This window comes from Lytechinus variegatus, chromosome 5 (assembly GCF_018143015.1).
Source record: "Lytechinus variegatus isolate NC3 chromosome 5, Lvar_3.0, whole genome shotgun sequence".
Taxonomy (NCBI): domain Eukaryota; kingdom Metazoa; phylum Echinodermata; class Echinoidea; order Temnopleuroida; family Toxopneustidae; genus Lytechinus; species Lytechinus variegatus.
In genome coordinates, this window is record NC_054744.1 from 21,281,399 (window position 1) to 21,303,040 (window position 21,642).

At 36.5% G+C, this 21,642-nt stretch overlaps 2 protein-coding genes and 1 long non-coding RNA gene across 3 annotated transcripts; 1 reads left to right on the forward strand and 2 right to left on the reverse strand.

The window, feature by feature from the left end:
* Positions 1–1,934: 1,934 nt before the first annotated feature.
* Positions 1,935–4,159, reverse strand: LOC121414813. Its single transcript, XR_005969915.1, has 3 exons — positions 4,134–4,159; positions 3,684–3,875; positions 1,935–2,170 (listed from the first exon to the last, which is right to left on the reverse strand). It is a non-coding gene; the product is annotated as an uncharacterized LOC121414813 (long non-coding RNA).
* A 1,540-nt stretch (positions 4,160–5,699) lies between these two features.
* Positions 5,700–13,738, reverse strand: LOC121415709. The gene is made up of 5 exons (XM_041609020.1): positions 13,654–13,738; positions 10,321–10,604; positions 9,204–9,302; positions 8,216–8,456; positions 5,700–7,903 (listed from the first exon to the last, which is right to left on the reverse strand). The coding sequence occupies exons 2-5, from the start codon at positions 10,579–10,581 to the stop codon at positions 6,195–6,197; spliced, it is 2,310 nt and encodes a 769-aa protein (XP_041464954.1). The 5' UTR covers positions 10,582–10,604; positions 13,654–13,738; the 3' UTR covers positions 5,700–6,194.
* Positions 13,739–14,074: 336 nt separating this feature from the next.
* On the forward strand, positions 14,075–21,151 carry LOC121415710 (mediator of RNA polymerase II transcription subunit 30-like). Its single transcript, XM_041609021.1, has 5 exons — positions 14,075–14,204; positions 16,547–16,720; positions 17,482–17,655; positions 18,627–18,731; positions 19,491–21,151. Exons 2-5 carry the CDS (start codon positions 16,580–16,582, stop codon positions 19,602–19,604), a joined length of 534 nt encoding a protein of 177 aa, XP_041464955.1. The 5' UTR covers positions 14,075–14,204; positions 16,547–16,579; the 3' UTR covers positions 19,605–21,151.
* The last annotated feature ends 491 nt before the right edge of the window (positions 21,152–21,642 follow it).

A 21,642-nucleotide genomic window follows, 5' to 3' on the forward strand; every position in this document is an offset into this window, starting at 1 on the left:
TGTTTCACACTGCATCTCTTAGCACCGCGGTGCTAGCACCACAATAAGCCGGCTAACCCTGCTTTTTTGCAGGGCCAGATATTACCATACTATTTACCATGCTAGCCCACTTTGCTAAAACGTAGTGTGAAAACGAAGTGGGCTAAACTTTAGCCCGGAAATTGGTGGGGCTAAGGCCCCCCATAGCCCCACCAATTTCCTGGGGTTAAGGGAAAAAAGTAGTGTGAAAAGCATATTAGTAGGACCAGAAACCATTCATTGCAATGAAACAAGATATTTAAAGAAAAAGCTAATGTTACACATATGTATAACTTTAATTTGAAAGTGGAATAGCAGGCTATTTCTCCCTTGACATAAGGATTGTTATTATCTTCACCCAGAACTTTAAAGTTGAGAATTTGCTATTTGTTTCTGTTGTAAGGTCAGAGACGTCATTCCTTGGACACAAGCAGGAAGTTCTTATTTAACATTCATAAATGGTCTTATAAGACAACTTTTATGTGTAAGTAGCATTATGTGAAGTGGTTCCGACTCCCAATCTCTTAATCAGAGGGTTGTGGTTCAATTCCTGCATGTATGCTTGGCATTGATTTCCATCAGCGAGAAATTTATTCATGTTGTGCTATATATTCAGATGAGGTTATTGGCAACGTAGAAGGAATTTATTCCGTGAAATGCAAATCACATCGCTGCTCTGTCAAAGCCATTTTTCATCTGCTACATTATTGTAGAGAGGCCAGAAACTGATATAAAGGAATTGTTGAGTACTACAGTATAAAAGTGAGAAAAGTTACATTTTGAAAAGGATCCATTCTTGATGACTTTATTAGTGTTGTATCAATTTGAAGTGGTATCCATGCAATCTTTGAATACTGCTCAATGTTCAATGGTTCTCAGAAAAATATAGCTGCCAAATTCCATGATAAGTTATTCTAGAACTATATACTTATTAATAGAATTCCAAAAAATTATCTTCTTTTCCAATAATCACCCTTTTCAAGACAGAACCTAGGTTTTTCTGGTTACAACCCAAAATGCAAATAAGTACAATTTGCTTTATAGTATCTTGAGATTTTGTGAAGTTTTTATTAACCAATAGGGTTGACAGATTACAGCAAACTAAAAACAATATCCTGCATCCATGAAGCATTTTCATCTTTATTTCAAAGACATATTTGTGTGTAAATCTGTAAATACTATTTTTGAAATAAATTTGGTTAATAAAATTTTTAAATCTAGAATATAAACTGAATGTTAATGTCATCTTTCGTGGTCAGGTTAAATCATGTATTAGTATAAGAACACTTCTGACAAATAGTGAGGGTATTACAAGGTTAACCATCCCTAACACAGATATTTATCAATGTTTGGATGAGGACCTGCAAAGCATGTGTTATTTGCTATTTCCAAATCAAATTTCACCTAAGCTAAGAAAGATTTTCTTATGTGTTCACAAAGATTCATCATAGACAGACTTCAAGCAAGTGAATGCATAGTTCTTGACCTTGGTGAAAAATCTTGGATAAGACACCAAAAGTCTGGGCCACATCTTAAAGCAGCAATCCCCATAACATTCTTATGAGCAAATGTGAGATTTAGTGCTGAAGAGACGCCTGCTGAATGCATACGCAAAAGAATATTGGCTCAATTATTGGTTTCATGACATTTGCTCTGGAGACAATTGCTTCGATTGAAAATCTGCTACGTTAATCCAAACACAAAACCTAACCTCGAAAACGAAATAAACCCTGATCCTTAGCTTTACATTGTTCTGAACCAAAAACTTGATGAAAATCCTAACTCTAACATTATGCCCTCAGAGATATTAAGACTGGAGCAAATGTTGTGCCACCAACTTATCACACCTTCCTAGTTAATTAGAAAATCTGAATTTGATTTCTATAAAATGGTGTTTGATCCTCTAGACACCTGCCTGGTATCAGAAAAGTTTGCAGGTGATTAAACTCATGTCAAGTAAAACTCCATTGCAGCCACGTCTATCTTGAATAATCAGAATAAGATGATGGGTGTACATGTTTATTACGAGTTCAGTGTCAAATCCATCGTCTCTCTTTCGTCATACCTCATAGATACCAATTAATTGTTCACACTGGAATTCTATGTAGAGGATGATTTCAAGATTGGTGCCATGTCCATGTTGTACACTGAACTGCAGGTGTAAAGTAAAAAAAAAATCTTTTTCAAAAACACTTGTCTTACTGTGATTCATGAACGAAGAAAAATGACTAAAGTTTGCTTTGGGGGAAAATGCACTACAGGGTCCTGTAATATAAAGCATAGTTATTGATTGGGGGCTGATTTATCAATTATGATTTATTGCATTGATTATTGTGTCTGATCAATCATAAAAATCAGCTCCATGATCAATCGCTAAGCTTTATGTCATTGGCCCTGGTATTCATTGGGCAATACCATACAAAAGTATGCACATATAGCCCTTACAATACAGTATAATAATAATAATATGCAACATTTATATACTAGTAGCGCTTAATACAAATGTAAGCGCTGCATACTATTACCCTAGCTTTAGCATGGCTACCCTGGTCGGGCGCATAGAGCATTCAAGGAATTCCTTCCTACCGGGTACCCATTTACTACACCTGGGTGGAGAGTGGCAAATGCGGATAAATGCCTTGCCAAAGGACACGAGTGCTGCAGTGAGTTTTGAGCCCTGGACCTTGTAGTTCAGAGACTTATCCACTCAGCCACAACACTTATATATGTTGTACAAGGTCTTGTAATATAAAGTTTAGCTATTGATGGGGGTTGATTTCTTAATGATCATCTCGTCATCATCCGTTAAAGTACAGTCCACCAAGTTGGTGTATCATCTGCATTATGCTTCACATAAAGAGGGGCAAGACTGTCAAATAATCATATAACTTGAGTTGTTTATGAAGTTAAGTGAAAATGGAGAAAATAGGGATCGCACATACGAAAAGGTACATTTTATGATATTGCCTTATTGCCACTATACAGAAAAACTAAAAAAAAAATCATTTGACTGGTTTGCACCACTGTTTCTTTATATCTATATCTAAATGAATAAAAAAAATAAGAAAATCACTTGAATATTTAGATTGAGCCTGAGTCATATCAATTATGTTGTAAAACATTATTCAACCACTATGCATTGGTCAATCGTTGATGTAAGTTTGTAACAAAGAAATTAATGGGTCGGAAAATCAAGTCATTTTTCATTGCTCTATCACGACTATACGTCTTCCAGTGTGGGAGGCTACATTAAGCACTACAACTGTGGAGCTTTCACCATGTAAGCTAGCAGTGTACAAGTAAGTTGACAAAGCAAAGATTGATTGCATTTTCCATGATTACATAAACCAAAGACACGAATTTCCATATTTCCCCCCAAATATCTATAAATAAATATTTGCAGATAGCATAGATGTTTGAAATAATAAATATGAGACATTAATCCTGCAGAGTCGGTAATGGTTCTCAGTCATCTCACTCACCCACCCTCACGCACGACAAATGATTATCCATACAATCCAATCGACTGTACCTACATGTACTCTTACTCAATAACATGGGTGAAATAATTGGTATGCTTGCTGGTCAACCAGTAACTGGCGCAGAGAACTTAATTTCAACTGAATCTTTACAAACAAAAAAGTAGGAATAAACAAAAAAATTACCTGACTTTTGAGGACAGCAAGTCTCCCTACTTCCAGACTGACCAGGCTACAGCTTAGGATGTAGGGGTAGACCTTGGAGGAAATAGCTAAAGGTATGTTCCCTTCACTCGGTACCCAGTCGATGGCTTACAGTTGACTCACTTGGCCACAGTTCATCATGTCATTGCACATACTATGTGGAGTCCCGAGATTCTGAAATTTGAGAGGAATTTTATACTTCATGTCCAAAGATTTGATACCAAACTTCAACATCTGCATCACTATCATCACCAGACACAGCCTAGTCTTACCATCACCTCCATCATCATAATCATATATCATCATCACCATCATCATCACCACCTCTACCACCATCATCGTCATCATCATATCATCATCAAAACACCTCTACCACCATCATCATCTTCATCATCATCTTCATCATCATCATTATCATCAATATCATTTTACCTTCATCATCGTCGTCATCGTCATCATCTTCATCATCACTGGTACCAACATCATCACATCCTCATCGGGACTGAAAGCACGAGCATCTTTCTTTCTAATAGGTAAATTGATAAGTAAATATATCAAATATCACTCACAGCCATCACCACTGAAAACATATCATTATTATCACCATTGTACCCCCCCTCAAAAGAAAATGTTTGGATGTAGTTGTAATATAAACTGTCAACTTGCAATAATGCTAACCCATTCATTTATGTCCAAAGCTGAAGCCTTAAAAGCAGTTAATAAAACTCTAGCTAACTTTCGATAAATGTGTTTGCAGACATGTAACAAAATATCATAACCGAACGCCCCTATTTTTGAAAAATAGCATTCATTGTACAACAGCAAAAAAATTGGGGGAAGGCATTATCATGGTGCCACAAATCTAATGTTGTAAATCGGACCAATAATTTGATCTAAAATCAAATTGGCAGTTAAGCTTCAAAAAGAGAAATTGAATCGAAAATCAAATCGGCGAAATGAAAAAAAAAGGAATACATTAAAATCTGCTGGCGGTCGTGCACGCATCACAAAATGTTGACAAAATCGGCCGCGATCTAAGCAGTCAGAGGCAATATTCGTTAGCGGATGAGTGGATGAAGTTTTGGGGTAGAAACATAAAAAGTAATAACAAACAAAATATTTACAAAATCGGCCGTGATCATACAGCTAGCGGATGGGTGGCTGATGTTTCAAGATGGAATTAAAAGTAATAAATTTCGGCATTGATTCATGATGTGAAAAAAATATCAGTTTACTGTCTTCCGTAAATTTGTGGGTTACGCTTGGTATTAGGGCGCCCCTGCGTGATGGTGATATTAAATGATATTCTCAATATTGTTGAAGATTTATGTAAAGGTCGAGACATTTTTTAATGTTTTGTTGGTATGATATGAATTAATATTGATGTAAAATGATATTTTCATGACGATATATTGTTACGAGTCACACTTGTTCTGGCGTGATACAACGTATTGAATAATGATTTTTGAATTGTGGCAGACTCTGTAACTAATCTAGATTTGGTGTGGAGAGTAATCATATCAATATGATTTACGAATCACAGGGTGAAACATTATATTTTTATGGATAGATACGGGCCATGTTTGTTCTTGGTGATACCATGGTACAACTCTCGAAATTGTTGAAGATTCCTAACAATCTCTGAAAATTTTGAGGCGGAAAGCAATCATATCGATATGATTTACGATGTGAAATCGATGTACCACTTATAATTAGTTATACGCTTATCTTCTGAAAAATATACGATGATGCATCATGGAGTAGAACAGTATAATTCTAATTTCGCAAAATTACATCTTGGAAAGACGCTATAGAATGTCATATGCATAACATCTGACTGTTAACTTCTAATTATCATGAATATTTGGAAATTAGGTATTGGGAAGTGATACAAGTACAAATTACAGGTTAATTTGGCTCTTATCAGATATTATTTTTTAAACTTGTAAAACATGTTATGAATTGATAAATATGGAAGGTAAAACTTACATCATTTTGTCGTCGAACACAATCCAGTGAAACGTGACACACATATATTCTGTGTGTTGTCCGCTCCGCCACATGTCGGTTGTAAAACTGATTCCTCCCACAGTGGTTGCTATGTCCGCCTTCAGGTTCCTTTTCACCTCGTGATACAAGCTCGGGATAAAGCTCTCCGAGAAGACAGGTTGTGATGGAATTCAATATCGGGATCAAGTGCATGAACGAGATCTCGGAAGCCAACATTGTCTACCATATTGAATGGCCGAAGATCAACTGCCAGCATCAGTCCTATCTTCTTTGTAATTTCTATCTGCCTTGGTTGGTTCCTCCCATATTCTGATTTATTGGCAAGGAGTAAAGATGCCATCGAAAATCCTTACCTATTCACATCTGTCGAAAATCTTAGAAGCAAGTTCTCTGTACCAGTGACATCAATTCCAGTATCAGCCTCATTTTAAGTTCATGGTTGCAGTGCTCTAATCGTTATCTTAAACCATCCATTGACATATGTCAACCCTCCATTGCTTCATACATATCTTCTACTTTGACAAGTATTCTGATGAGAGGCGCAGCCAAGAATGGGAAAAGACGTTTCCTGTCCAGCCTTTCTATGGCAAGACGGAGTCGAATCAAGACGGTCATGGTATCGTCTAAACAACCCAACTCTGATGCCAAGGGGTCATTCATGCTACAGTCTTCATGACTAGACTGTTTTGTATCAAGTGGTAAAGGGACATTGAGAAACTCTTCTCCTTGTGTTTTCTTTATTCTCCTTGTTGCATTTTCATGTGCTTCTTCAATATCCCATTTCCGTTTAACAGGAAATTTTTCGGATGCCTGTGGAAGGGACACTGGTTCAGTTTGTCCACAGAGATCATTCTTGTTAGCACTGGTTTTGTTCCTACTGACATCGTTCTCCATATGATCATCTAAAGTATTGTCACCGACATCATCTTTACTAATTCTAGTTTCATTAATATCCTCATCAATATTGCTGCAACCATCAAAAATATCATCATCATCATGACTACCATCATCGCCACTGGCATTGTCCCCTGTAGGCATCTCACATGAAACATTATCATTATCCTCTTCTTTCTTTCTGAAAAGCTTCTGAACCCGAATAAACCCTTGCCAATTATTTGTTACAAATCGCAGATACCTGATGAAATACTCTAGGAACTCTGTTTCCGTTGAAATAAGCAGATCAAGCAAGATACTGTTGTCCCAAGACATGTGATCCAAGAAAGAGACAAAGATGTGATGTGCATCAAGAATGCATCCCGACTTCTCAGCAGGAATTTTGTTCTCAGGATCACCAATTTCTCCTCTGCTCTCACTATTGGATGATTCATCGCTTTCCTCTTCAAGGTGTGTCTGTGCTGACAGACTGATCTTCAAGAGTATAAGCATTATTTCTATCAGAGTATCATCTTGATCACCAAATATTTCAAAGATCCATCTTCCTTGATCCATTGATTCTTCCTGCTGCAGCAATGCCTCTTGCAATTTGGACTCAATGAAATGACACATTTGGTAAAAGTTTCTGGCCAGAGGTCTAAATTCTATTCCAGAGGATATTCCTAATTCTACACCAAGTAAAACCAGCTGAGCAAGCTTTCTCAGGATCACTATGTCTCCTCTGATGTACTCCTCTGAAGATCTATCATGCACTTCTTCGGATGCAAATGTGAATCCGCCAAAACCAACAGGTCCTTTGTGATATGGCATCTGTTCTAACCACAGATCTTCACAGATGTCTGCAAGAAGTCCACTCCATGATGAATGTAATGATTGCAGAAGCCCTATGTCACTTGTTTCAACTGCTCCACACTTTGCACTCTCACTAGCTTTGACACATGCCTGCAGGAACATGATCAGTACACCGAGCACCATCTTCAAATTGGCAATGCTACCATGGGAATAAGTCACTAGTACTGCTTGTAGGTGAGGCAAAACTGACTGTATAAAATATAATGTGCTGAAGGGGCCTCTCTCTGTACACATCTGTTCTTTGGTAAATGACAAGAGAAGTCTTAGAAAAGCATGGTAGATCTTGTGTTTAAAAGCAATATTCAATGAGTGGAGCCAGGAGATAGAGGATTGTTCATGTTCGCTGGCATGGTGTGCATTGGAAGCTTCATCAAACTGATTTGAAAAGCCTGCACAAAGCTTGAGGATACTCTCCTTGATGACATTGTAGTACCAGACGGAGTGACCTGGAGAGTACAATTCATGAAATAAAATTGGTCAGAAACATCAAAATAAGATTGGTCCTACCAAATACAATGTATAAGTATTCAAGCTTAAAACAACAAGGTATTACAAAGTTTAGCATTTATTCTTGTGATTAATTTTGTAAACAGAGCCATATGAGATGCACAAAGATAATACTGAATGACTTATTTAAAGTGACTGGAGTTCATCTGGGATAAAAGTGTCTTCTGAAAAGAGAAAATTATCAAAGTTTCAACTCTACAAATTTAATATAATTCTTCAAACAATAAATATAGCTCCACCTTAAATCTTACCATCACTAGTGTGCTCAATGGGTCTGCTGCCCTCATTTGTGGCTGATGTGGAATTCCCCATACAAGGTAGAGTAGGTGTGGCTCCTTTTGTTTTGCCAGACTTTGCAGATTCTCCTCTCAAGATATTAGACATGAGATCCAGAGTAAAGACGGTCCTGTTGACGGCTGAAGACACCTCCTGCTCCAGCTCTCCTCTGTGATGAAGCATACACCTGATAGCCTCTTTCAGAAAACATTCCACCTGCATTCAATCAAAAGAGACTGTTAATAAAAAATCCCCATGAACCTTTACTTACATGGAGCAACAGAAACGTATATCATATATGTACTAGTGTTTGATTTGACAGAACAAAAATTCACTTCAGCTGTTACACAAGGCCTAGCTAATCTGAAAAGACAAACCTGAATTTCATGAAAGGGTATGGTCATTTCCGTGTCATTTAAAAAGCTGATATGATTTCAGAGTTCAGACTATGCGTGATAACCTTTGTTGATGGAACAATAGTCTCATCCCATCACAAGGACCCTGGGAACGGGGGTGCTGATGTCAATTTGAAAAGCAAAAAATAAAAGGTTTTCAGTACAAAATAGAAGTCAAATATGGTCCCAAGAAATTTGAAAAGGAAAAAAAAAGGTTTTCACTGCAAAATGATGGTCATTTTAGGTATAGTTTTCTATTTTGAAAAGAAGTCAATGAGGAAATCCTTAATTATCCCACAATAACCCACATAATTATCCATCACTACAGCAAATGTACTTGGGTTGAAATTTTTGAAAATCACCTGTTGCCAGGTTTACAAAGTTTCGATATCATCTGCAGGTACATGATAATCAATTGACTATATTAAGTACTTCACTCAGTACTATTTTAAATTGGAATATTGAAGAGGTAACAAAACATAGACTGGTTTTCAATCAACTCTATGACAATAAAAACAGTAAAAAAAAATAATTTCTATGAATCATCTTACATGATAGACCCACTTACCTTATCTTTTTCAAACTTGGCTAATAGCAGCAAATGAGCTTCTAGGCATCGACTGGCACTATGTGCAATAAGCTGATCCCTTGAGCCTAACATGGGGAGCTGTAGCATTGAGAGGAGCCAAAGTGTGATATCAACAAAGGTGAGGACCTTAGTAACAATAGAGAATAATAACTATATGAACATAATTCTTTGAGGTCCTTGAGGATGAGTTTAAAATTTGGTGGCTTGTATATGAGTGATGTATTGAATACTGAGAAATGATTTTTTTTGTAGTATGTGACATAAATAATGTATTGATGTAATTGTAACAATACTATGCAAACTGAGAAATGATTTGCACTACCATAGACCCTGTAAAAACACTAAAGTAACAATCTAGTGTCTATCAGTGACTATTGAAAATGTTTGGTTTTTTTACACCATTCTGGACTGATAGTGCTGCTGCATAACAGTCATACTACATTTGGTCTACTATGGTCTACTATGGTCTACCTAGTCCTAGACCATTGTACTCAAAACAACAGCTGGTCTAAATATATATGTCCATACCCCAAAACAAAGCTTTGCAATCGATTATGGGGCTAATTATGATTGATTGCATTAATAATGTGTATGATGACTTATGAAAATCTGTCAAAACTCACTAGCTTTGAAACTTTACATTATACGACCCAGGACTGTCAAAAGGTCATCCAACTGTCCTAAGACTCTGACCATTGCTCTTAACAAGAGTTCCTGCTAAGTTTAGCAGGAAACATGCTATCTTGCGCAGTGGTATTCCTGCATGTATTTATGCTGAAATAGCAGGATTTGAGGGATGCTAAGCAGAATTCCAACAAAAAGAAACAGCTCAGAACAATGATGTTTTTAACTCTTACGGGACATTGCAAAACACTTGCAACCAATTTCAAGTCAATTTTTGGTCCCAAAATCAATTGCAAGTGTTGCAATCTATTGCAAATTTTCAAAAAAATTGCTGGTCTGCATTTTTTAACAAGAACTTCAAATTTTCCTGCTATAGCCCCTAGTTAAAATTGAACAATCTATTTTAAATTGCATTATTGCAAATAGTTTCTTGCATATCACCTTATTATCTCAACTTGAGGAAAACACTTACCAGAAGCTCTAAATTCTCTGATGAACAGAGGGCTTGCTGCACTTGCTCTATGTTGCTGCAGTGGTTAATCTCATGAATACTAGTGATCAAGCCTAACTTCACCAAGACTTGATCTCTGGTGGTAAAAGAAATCTCTCCTTCTAACCCTTGACCTCTGACCTGTGAACCAAGATCTAGCAGTTCCAGGATGTTTCCCATCTCGATGTGACACAGGCAATGTCCTTGTAACAAGTTCTCATGTAGTTCACTGAATGAATCCATCGTATCTCAAGCCAGAACATGCCCTGGATGAAAAGTAAAACAAAGACCGACTTATTTTTAAATGAATTCAGAATATATCTTATTTCCTTTAAATTGAAAATAAAAATCAATAAATCCCGCTCTATTCATTCATTGCCGTATTTAGTTTAGACCATACCTCACAGCAGATTAATGGCATGAAGTTAATATATATATTATATGGTAAAATTCCTGATGGACCAGAGTAAGGATTAGGCTTATTAATCCACAGAGCTCCATTATTGTTCAGCTAAGAGAAGACACAAAATAAAAATTCAAATATAATACACAAAGTATCAGAGTTCCGCAGGTGAACTTTAAAGGTCAAGTCCACCTCAGAGAAATGTTGATTTGAATCAATAGAGAAAAATCAGACAAGCACAATGCTGAATATTTCATCAAAATCGGATTTAAAATAAGAAAGTTATCACATTTCAAAGTTTCGCTTATTTTTAACAAAATAGTTATATGAACGAGCCAGTTACATCCAAATGAGAGAGTCAATGATGTCACTCACTATCTCTTTTGCTTTTTATTGTTTGAATCATACAATATTTCAATTTTTACGAATTCGATGATTAGGACCTCCTTGCCTGAAGCACAAAATGTTAAAATAATGGAATTCCACGTGTTCAGGGAGGAATGAAACTTCATTTCACATGACAATGACGAGAAAATCAAAATATTTCATATAATAAAATACAAAAGAAATAGTGAGTGAGTGATGTCATAAGTTCCTGCATTTGCATACCGACTTAGATATGCATATAACTGTTTTGTGAAATGAAGCAAAACTTTAAAATGTCATAACTTTCTTATTTAACATCCGATTTTGATGAAATTTTCAGTGTTATGCTTGTTGAATTTTTCGCTTTTTATCCAAATCAAGTTTTTGTTGGAGTGGACTTGTCCTTTAACATGTTAACTTGAAGATGGCTGTATTACACACATTACCACTTGAAAGTAACATTTCCTCACAAAGTTCCCGCACAATATTAATTCTGGAACAGAAGGTCAAGTGTTGTCCACATTACAAAGTTGTCATCAAATTAGGATGACTCAAGTCAGTGAAATAGACAATTGGTCTATTTTAAGAAAAGGATGAAAATGAGGAATAATATTATACCATGTCTTTCATGATCACTATTGCCAAAATAGACATTCAAATTATTATCATTATTATCAGCCATTTCTATTTCTTCTAACTAGTAATAATAATATCATCATTAATTCATCATCACCCGATCATCTACATCAACAATAACAACAAAGAAAAAGAAAGGGGGAGACAGAGAAAACAGAGCCTATAAACCCAAAGTCTAAGACTAATAACTAGAGCTCAAGCATTTATGATGTTAGACCAAAAGCTTCGGTCTCTGTTTTGTTGGTTGTTCAGCTGAACTTCGTTGGCTTCACTCACCAAATACAGAGACCGAAGTTCTAGCGCGATCTGTACAGGGACTAAATGGCCATATGTTTATGTACTTAAGATCGGATAAAACGGGGAAGTGAATTTGCGCGACAGCCGAGGTAAGTCACTGTTTTTTGTTCCTTTTAACTTCATTTTTCTCTGTTTTTTGGCAATTGATGCCAAGAGGGAATATAAATTTGCACTCTGGTCACTATAATTTTCGAAATTTTTATTCATTAAAGACAAAAATTGAAAAGCCCCGATGGGGGGATTTTGCATTGCAAGTCCCCTAATGGTGGCTGCACGATAGCGAGCCGTCTGTGTACGAGGAGAATAAAAAAAAAATGTTAAAAAACTCCTCGAAACAGACGGCTGCCAGCTGTCTATTATGATGTAAGAGACTAAGACTTTGATTCTAGGTCAAGGGGCCGATTGCACGAAAGGGTCTAACCATCTTTCGTGTGTACGTCGCCCATTATTATGATGCGCCAAGTGAAACACATTTTAAATATTTTACCTGCAAACATATTTCATTCATCCAATAAAGTAAACAAATTCTTTGTCAGTTTGTTTATAAAATGTCAATGATGTGATTATAAATCATACATGTTAATGTTTGGACCTCATTGGTACTAGGAGTGATAAATCATATTGTATGGCAGTGAGTCCAAACTTCGCGCGTGTCCAAACTTCGCGGACGGTCATTATCTCCAAAACTAGCCAATATTCTTAAAATCTGACATCATCAATGTGAAAAGCGACCTAAAATTACCCTTCGCTGAAAGTTTCTTTAGGATTAGTCCAGTATTCATGAAAATATTGGCAAAAGATCGGCAAATTTTTCACCGTTAGCGCCCGTTTTGAAGAAAGCAACAAGCATCACGATATCACCATTTTACAAGCAGAAATCATAAAAAATGTGAGTTAAATGTGGTACTAACCGATTCCATAGCATTTTGCCATCAATCTGATATAAATATTTCACTTTTTGAGCTTGAGTCTTTGTTTAAATCTCCACAAAAGCTTTGGTGCGCGAAGTTAGGTCACACTTTTTCTGAACGGTTTTCCAGCACAGCCCGCATTCGCCGATCGGAATAGAATTTTGAGATCGCGATACCGGCGAAACCCCGTGACCTACTTTACATTTTCGTCCATGATTTTATAGTTTACGATCTTGCCGTCAATGTGGTAACTATTTCTTGAATTGGTTTTGTATAAATTATCAATAATTTGTGGACAAAATTAAGCCTGATGAATATTTTTGAAAAGTGCGCGAAGTTTGGACACCCCATCATATACAAATTGAAATTAAATGCAAGCTAACAAATTTGTTTATCATACATTTCAGAAATATATCGCATGCAGCGCATCATAAAAGATGAGCGACACGAAAGACATGAAAGACAATCCTTGGAAAGACTCTTTCGTGCAATCGGCCCATTGCATTATCGATCTCAGAGTCAGAGAAAGGGAGAGCTGGAGCAACCAGCTACAATTTTGAATATCTGGGACTGTGTGGAAATGCATTGACAAAAAAGAAATTAACGGGAACAAGACCCTGAAAAAATGCTTCTTTGGATTATGCCGGTATAACAAACAAATTATACGCATAAACTTAATTTATCAGACCTACGGTAGGATACCTCATTTATTTTGATTCCGGCACTTGTCGCGATCGCTCCACCGCTCACCCGCCGGCTGGCTAGGCCAGCTCCGATCGACGACGATGGTTAACCAGGGGCCGATTGCACGAAAGGGTCTTTCCAAGGACCGTCTTTCGTGTCGCCCATCTTTTATGATACGCAATAGGCGGGTTGTTTCTGAAATTTATGATAAAGAATAAGATTCGATAGTTTGCTTTTAAATCAAATTTTATACAATTTCATGATATATCACATCATTTTATAAACAAATATGTTGTTTAATTTAACGGACGAATGAAATATGTTTGCAGATGATTTATTTAAAATGCGTTTCACATGGCGCATCATAAAAGATGGGCGACACGAAAGACGGTCCTTGCAAAGACCCTTTCGTGCAATCGGCCCCAACGCTAGCTCAGATCAGCTGGCTGGCTGCGTCTGTCTCGAGAGCTGAGAGTCGATGTTAAATTTGTTTTCGAAGTTTTCCAGTTTACCTGTTTGAATTTCAAGGAAAGGTTTTCAGTGAAGGAGAGACGTCAGTAGCAGAACTGGTAAAAATGAATCTGACGAATTTTATTTAAAATTTCTCGTTCAAATCTACTAGCTTGAGTTAATAGTAGGCCTAGACTATGAATCTATGACTGCGTCTGTGCTTCTTCAATTATAATATAGGGGCCTATATAAGCACGTGCCCATATATTCAGAACTGTGTTGGGATAGGCCCCCTAACCTAACGACAACGTTATTCAGCTGAATTGGCCATACCCACTCATTCAATGAACAAGGTTGGGCATGTTCTCAGTTACATCTCCATGTGTGACGAAGAAAGGGTGGCAATGTTTGGCTTATTGGCCAAATCGTGGTTTTTGGTTTTGGGAACCACTCGTCGATTTAGATACGCGCTCTTGTGTACAAAGTGAATGGAGGTGGAAACCCGGGGGGGGGGGGGGGCACTCAGTATATAATGCATAGTGGGTATGTGCCGCGGAGGGACCCCCATTTTTACACTCAAATTTCCGTTCCAAGGCATAGCATTTTTGCCTTGTTGAGAAAAAAGGACAAAGAAAGCCGCTCCAAGGCATAGCATTTTCTTCTTATCGAGAAAAAAGAAGAGAGAAATCCGCTCCAAAGCTTCGCATATTTTTCGTTACGCCGCTCCGATCGCGTTGAATGAGCTGCAATTTTGGTGAAAAGCGGCCGCAGAGCTCCCCGGCGTAGGCCGCGCTAGCTGCATCATGCACGCATGACCGTTCCGTAGGGATGCATACGCGCTCACACGCTGGCGATCCGTTCCAAGGACCCCCGTTTTCACAAACATTTGTCGTTCCGAAGCCCGTTCCGAGGACCCTCCTTTTTACAATAAGCCCGCTCCAGGGCCCCGTTTTTTGTCTCGCCCGCGGCACACCCCCACCACTTTTTTGGTCGAGTGCCCCCCCCCCCCCCCGGGGGTGGAAATAGGGAACCGTGCGTGTGACTGAATAAAGCGCTGCAGTATGAAGTGAACGGTGGATCCCAATTCATCGTATAACTTGGCTTTTAGTTTTATGTAAATCCAATTCTTTAAATTATTTTTTCTGAATTAAAAATAGAGATTGAAAAATGAAAATTTTCTTGCCACATTACTTTCCACCAATAGAGGGCGTACACAAAAGTATGCCCAAAATTCAAGTTTTTGAGCGCTCTGGTGAATACAAAAATTATTCCCAAGTTACCAATGAAAAGTAAATTCCAACTGTATAGAATTTAGTAATTTTGATCACAAAAGTAACATTTTAATGATTTTTTAAAGTGTGTGGTATGTACAGCATTGGCATACGCTTACCATAGTCCTACCTGTAGATTCAAGTGGCCATACCCATTACCGTCGCATGCAATTCTCAATTAGGCAGCACACATATTTAATGGGGTTGTCAAAAATCTGTGATAAAGTCATTTGAATTGCACAGTCAGAAGCTAATTCCCTGGATGTATAAATATATTACATTAGTCATTATTATTACATTTTGTATTCCATTAAAAAATGATGAAATCATGTGGGTTCCAATGCAATGGCCATGAGCAGATGAGCAAATTAAGACAGAAAACTACTTGAGATTTATTTTTTTTTTACTAATGAATGATCGGATTTGATTTTGTAATTGAATTTTTTATCGCAAATTCAATATTCATTTGTGCCACTCATTTTTTAATTTTCATGTTAGTTGTATTGAGGTGTATCCTCTTCCTATTAATTATTCTTTCCATAAATTCAATCATATCAGACAATATTTGAAGATATCATTTTTTGCAAGATATTGGTTTTCTTTTTTTACTACCAATCGCACTCTTTGAATTTGAAATATTTAAGTCACTCGACTTACTTCTTAAATGGTATTAGACAAGTGAAGGTAATAAAATTTAATTTTGTCCATATTGGTATACTGTGTATTGCTTCACAATTTCACAGGCCTAAGTACATTGATCTAGGGTTTCACAGTTGGGGGCAGGGTGCACAAAAAATTGATTAATTTCATTTGTAATATAAAAGTTCTCAAGCTGCAAAATATAGAAGAAGTCTCAACAGAGAAACAAAGGTTGTTGTTATTACCTTGAAAATTTATAAAGGTCATAATTTCCCCTAAAAAATAATCTGAATTTTCATGAGAAAAAGGGTCGTACCTAACTTCAAAAGGAACACAAAAAGTGAGAACTTGTCATCACAGAATAGTGTTGTGTATACCTTTGTGTGCAATTTTGTCTCCTAATGACTTGTGTGTTTTGATAGTATTCAAGACACTAAGATATTGGCCTCATCATTTACAGTATTTTTAAATTTATCAAGATCTACTACAGTGTACATGAAGAATCTAGAAAAAAAATCACATCTTTTTCAGTGGTGTTTCTCACTTCACAGCACTTCTCAATTTGTGGGAGGTAGACAATCATCATGTCTGGTGTTGGGCAGTCTCTTGGAGGTTCGTCCACCAAGGAAGTGAATGCAGCCTCGCTTTGTCGCTTTGGACAGGAGACTGTGCAGGATCTTGTGACAGAAACACAGGATATGTTCAGCAACCTTAAAGGAGTTCAGGTAATTTGAACTTTTGTAGCAGCAATGGGTTTAGTTGTAATGGTATTTGTCATCAGTTTGTTTCGATTCATGTTTACTTTTCATTGAATAGAGCTCATAAGAAAGAAATCATAGATGTCTGCTTTGAGGACCCCGTTTTGGAAGGGCAAAAATATGTACTTGTTAATTTATATATATAATTCGAAGAATCAGACAAATTTAAGAAAAAAATGCAATATTTACAAATATATTACAAAAGCTGCATTCATTTTTAATGTTTGACAAGATTTCATATTGCATTGTTTGGATATCACATAAGTTGAATCTTGATCAGGGGGGGGGGTGTGTCATCAGCATTTTTGTCTGACAAGTTGTCAGATCTGACAACTTTCCTTGACTTTGATTGGCTGAGAAGCTCTGTTACTATGTTAACAGTCCTTTTATGAAACGCTCCCCAGATGTGGTGTCCAACATAGCAACTCCCCAAATCATTTACAAATCTCAAATTAGTCAGTCCGAAGCACATCTATTCATTCTATTAGTTGCGTTCTCAGGCAACACTCTCTGCATTGGACTCTGGAAATGGAAAAAAAAACATTAGCATATTCTAGTACAGTGCTCAGAGTAATTGCATTTATCATGGTCAAAAAATGAAAGAAATTTTCATTGTCGATTAAAATTTTTTGATCCATCTCAGAAAAAGTAAATTATGACAAATTGTGTTTGCATGTATGTGGTTAATATGTTTTTTTTGTGTGTTTGTGTGTGTGCCTAATTAACAGCTACCCAATGGAAGAAATAACACACAACAGAGTCATCAGGACAAGGTTGCTAAGTTGCAAGATATCACCAAGCATATCGAGGTTCACTTTAAGAAATTACGGCTTCTCTATAAGAAGTGCATCCAGATATCAAGCGGAGTTCATACAGCAAGTGGCACTCACACACCAAGCGAAGTAAGTATAGATTCAATAATTATCCCACCCCCCCCACGTGTGACACAATGGTAAATTCCAAAGAGTACCAAAGTGTGACTTCATCAATTTTCACTTATTGCACATCAGCATTTTTGATACCATATTTTGGTAGAGCATGATAAAAAACTCCCACAACCCAAACTTGGTGGGAATTGGTCCATGGAGCCCCAAGATATGGCCTCATGAATACATAATTAGCCCCATCGAACCAGGCCAATAATACACTGACTTGAGTGGGGCTAATAATGTATTCATGAGATCATATCTTGGGTCTCCATGGACCAACGGGTTGTGGGGTTTTTTTTTCATAATGCTCTACCAAAATATGGTATCAAAAATGCTGAAATGCTAAAAAAGTTTTTTGTAATGTCATCACTTCGGTACTCTACAACTCCAATTCTACTCACTATGCTATTGCTGGGGTACTAGTTGTGCCGGAATTTTTTAATTTAGGAATATTCTTGAAGTATGATGAGAAAGCCTTCAAGCAACAAAAATAAAGTAATAATGAATCAATTATTAAAAGTGATGTTGACAAAAACAAATACAAAATACCATCGTTCATACTCGCTTGATTTGCCAACTCAATGTGCAGTGAAAATGAATTACCTGCTATTTCTAGAACAATGGCGTTAAATGGTACATGGTCATACATGTAGAAACCTGATTAATTCGGGAATCTATGGAATGCTAATAACTTATAATTTCAAGTAATATCACTTTTATCATGCAATTATTTTCTCACAAACTGATGAAAATGATATAGCACTGTTACTATTTTGATTCACATAAATACAGTCAGGACTGCCAGAGGCATTTTACTTGTTTTAATTTGATTCTTTTTTCTTTTTTTCATTCAGTCATAAACTGTATGTATTATTCATTTTTTTGGTTCGAATGCTTGCCTTTACCATTTTTTTCCCCTCAAAATTAATCATTTTTCTTTTCAGGAACTCATCATGTGGAAAGATGTCTTCAGCAGTAAAGATCTGATAGCTCTAGGATCAAGAGAAAAAGCTCAGTATCTCAATGACGAACGACTTCATCTGATGGAGGTTAGTCTTAGTTAAAGGACAAGTCCACCCCAACCAAAAGTTGATTTGAATAAAAAGAAAAATCCAGTAAGCATACACTGAAAATTTCATCAGAATCGGATGTAAAATAAGAAAGCTATGACATTTAAAATTTCTCTTAATTTCACAGAACATGTCACTGAGTGGTGCATATCACTGTTTTGTGTTGACAATGCCAATTAAAAAGTGTTTCCTATTGGCATTTGTGTATTGATTTTATAGGGACAGTAATTTCCTGTTTACGCGTAAATCAAAATGAGAAATATATTTTGATAATTTACTTTTCATATGAAAATTCATTGATTACCTTTGCACAACAGAATTCATGTCTTTGCAGTCTACATGTTCTGTGACACAACAGAATTTCAGTTTTAGATCAAGTTTGAAACTGAATTGCATTTTGTCACAAATGGGAAAAGGCCCTTTTTAAACACAAAATCACTGTCCCTATTTATGTCAAGACAATTTATGCCTGTGGTATTACTGAACCGATAATTTTTAATAGTTTCTAAGTCACTTATATTCATGTGCATTCCTGCATTCTGATACTTTTGAGGTTATTATCATCCAAATCTATGTGCAGTGATATCTTCATTGTTTTCACTTCCTATTGTATGGTCCAACCACTCAGGTTTTCATATCCTTCATGAAAAGCCTTGTATTTGGTTTCATATGTAGTGTTTTGCTTTTTTCTTATTTTGTGATTTTGATTTAATTTGAATACCTTTGTTATCATTGCAGCAATTGCAAGCCAAGAATCATCAGTTAAGACAGGTGATGGAACAGATGAGGGCTCTGATGTGGGACATTAACACCATGCTTGCAATGAGACACTCAACACCATGCTTGCAATGACACACTCAACACCATTCTTGAAATGAGACACTCAACACCATTCTTGAAATGAGACACTCAACACCATGCTTGCAATGTGACACTCAACACCATTCTTGCAATGAGACACTCCACATCATGCTTGCGATGAGACATTCAACATCATGGTTGCGATGAGACACTCAACATCATGCTTGCAATGAGACACTCAACACCATTCTTGAAATGAGACACTCAACACCATTCTTGAAATGAGACACTCAACACCATTCTTGAAATGAGACACTCAACACCATGCTTGCAATGTGACACTCAACACCATTCTTGCAATGAGACACTCCACATCATGCTTGCGATGAGACATTCAACATCGTGGTTGAAATGAGATACTCAACATCATGCTTGAAATGAGACACTCAACTCCTTGCTTGCAATGAGATACTCAACACCATACTGTTCTTGCAATGAGACATTCAACACCAGATTGGAAATGAGATTGCTCTGAGAGAGAATTGTGAATACAAAAGCTGTTGAGAAGAATGTCCACACAGAAGGAGCAGTGATCTTGTATGATATGAGACACTCAGAAGAGCAGTAGAAGGTTTTAAAAAATGGTGTTGTGATGTTTAAACTTTCTGGTAGCAAATCACCATAATTCACATGTCAAAAAGACTTTGATTTTTGGCGTTTAAAACTGTCAATGTCCACAGAAGAGGAGCATTGATCATGCATGCTATGTTCACCATCAGATTGTAAATAAAGAGACTTTGATGCCATTGGCTTCCAAGATTTGCTACGTCCACAGAGAAAGAGCAGTGACTATGAATGCTATGGGACATTGAGCATCAGATTGTAAATAGTGAGACTGTGATACTGGTGGCTTCTGAGACTGTCCAAAGAGAAAGAGCGGTGACTATGAATGCTATGGGACATTGAGCATCAGATTTTAAATGAAAAGAAAGACAAGTGAATTAGACAGTGGCTTCCAAGAATTGAAGACTTGTCACTTTCTGATTAGGAATTGATCATATCTAAGCTTGTTACAGTACATTTATTTATATTTCAATTGTGAAGCAACTGAGAAAGAGAGAGAAGTGTCTGCCAAGTTTGCCAATGTGTATGGGTAAGGGATTAAAGACATAGAAGTCAGTTCTTGAAATTGGAATGAATGTTAATGACCTTTTTTGTTAACAGAGTACTTGATTACTTTAACTTTTGCATTTTGTCATATGGAAAGCAAGCAACACCATAATTGAGGATGCATACATATGTCCAAGCACAATACTTGTGTGAGATGACCTGAGTTTTCAGTTGAGGCCAAAAGTTTACATATATACCCATGGAATTCAGTGAAATTTGTTTGCTTTGCCAAACATCGTAATATTTACTATATCTTCAGACATTTGAATACTACCATGACGAATATGGTACATGCATGTATCAAATGAAAGAGCGGATTAAGCTCTTTCACACGATTGGGATACCGTTGGGATCAAAGTATATTTCAGGTGGAAATTTCTTTGAAGAAAAAAAGTAATATTTGTGCAAAATTTATTATTATTATATTTTCAAACATTGTTTCATAGAAATACTGTATATGAATGTCAAATCTATGATTTATATTACATTTTTTATCATGAATACATCACCACTGAAGAAAAAAAGTGTTTTCTGAAATGTTTGTGTTGAGAAGTAACTAGCAAAGATATGAAATGCTTTTGCCAAGTTTATATTTGTAATTTGTCTAAAATATGTAGATTTTTTTTTGTTTTTTTGGGGGGGGGAATGACACCTAAATATTTTCAGCTCCTGGTGACAAAGCAAAGCGATGAAGGGACATGACATACTCATTTGTTTGATATAAAATTTGTCATAATAGCACAAATATTTAAAAAGATACAGTAAATTTTATGATGTTTGGCAAGTGTCAGCTTTTCTTTGAATTTCCTGAATGTATGTAAACTTCTGGCCTCAACTGTACATGTATACATATATTTTATCCTTCATTAATTTGACCCATCAGCTTATATCTTCTGTTTTCCAATGAAGGTTGATATAC

What these genes read in the sequence shown, in the direction of transcription:
- LOC121415710 (XM_041609021.1), top strand. Translation starts at nt 16,580, where the DNA reads ATGTCTGGTGTTGGGCAGTCTCTTGGAGGTTCGTCCACCAAGGAAGTG. An exon ending in GCAACCTTAAAGGAGTTCAG is followed by an intron (nt 16,721 to 17,481) that starts GTAATTTGAACT and finishes CCTAATTAACAG; the next exon opens with CTACCCAATGGAAGAAATAA. An exon ending in AACGACTTCATCTGATGGAG is followed by an intron (nt 18,732 to 19,490) that starts GTTAGTCTTAGT and finishes TTATCATTGCAG; the next exon opens with CAATTGCAAGCCAAGAATCA.
- LOC121415709 (XM_041609020.1), bottom strand. Translation starts at nt 10,581, where the DNA reads ATGGATTCATTCAGTGAACTACATGAGAACTTGTTACAAGGACATTGC. An exon ending in CCAAGTTTGAAAAAGATAAG is followed by an intron (nt 8,457 to 9,203) that starts GTAAGTGGGTCT and finishes GATTGAATGCAG; the next exon opens with GTGGAATGTTTTCTGAAAGA. An exon ending in CATTGAGCACACTAGTGATG is followed by an intron (nt 7,904 to 8,215) that starts GTAAGATTTAAG and finishes TGTACTCTCCAG; the next exon opens with GTCACTCCGTCTGGTACTAC.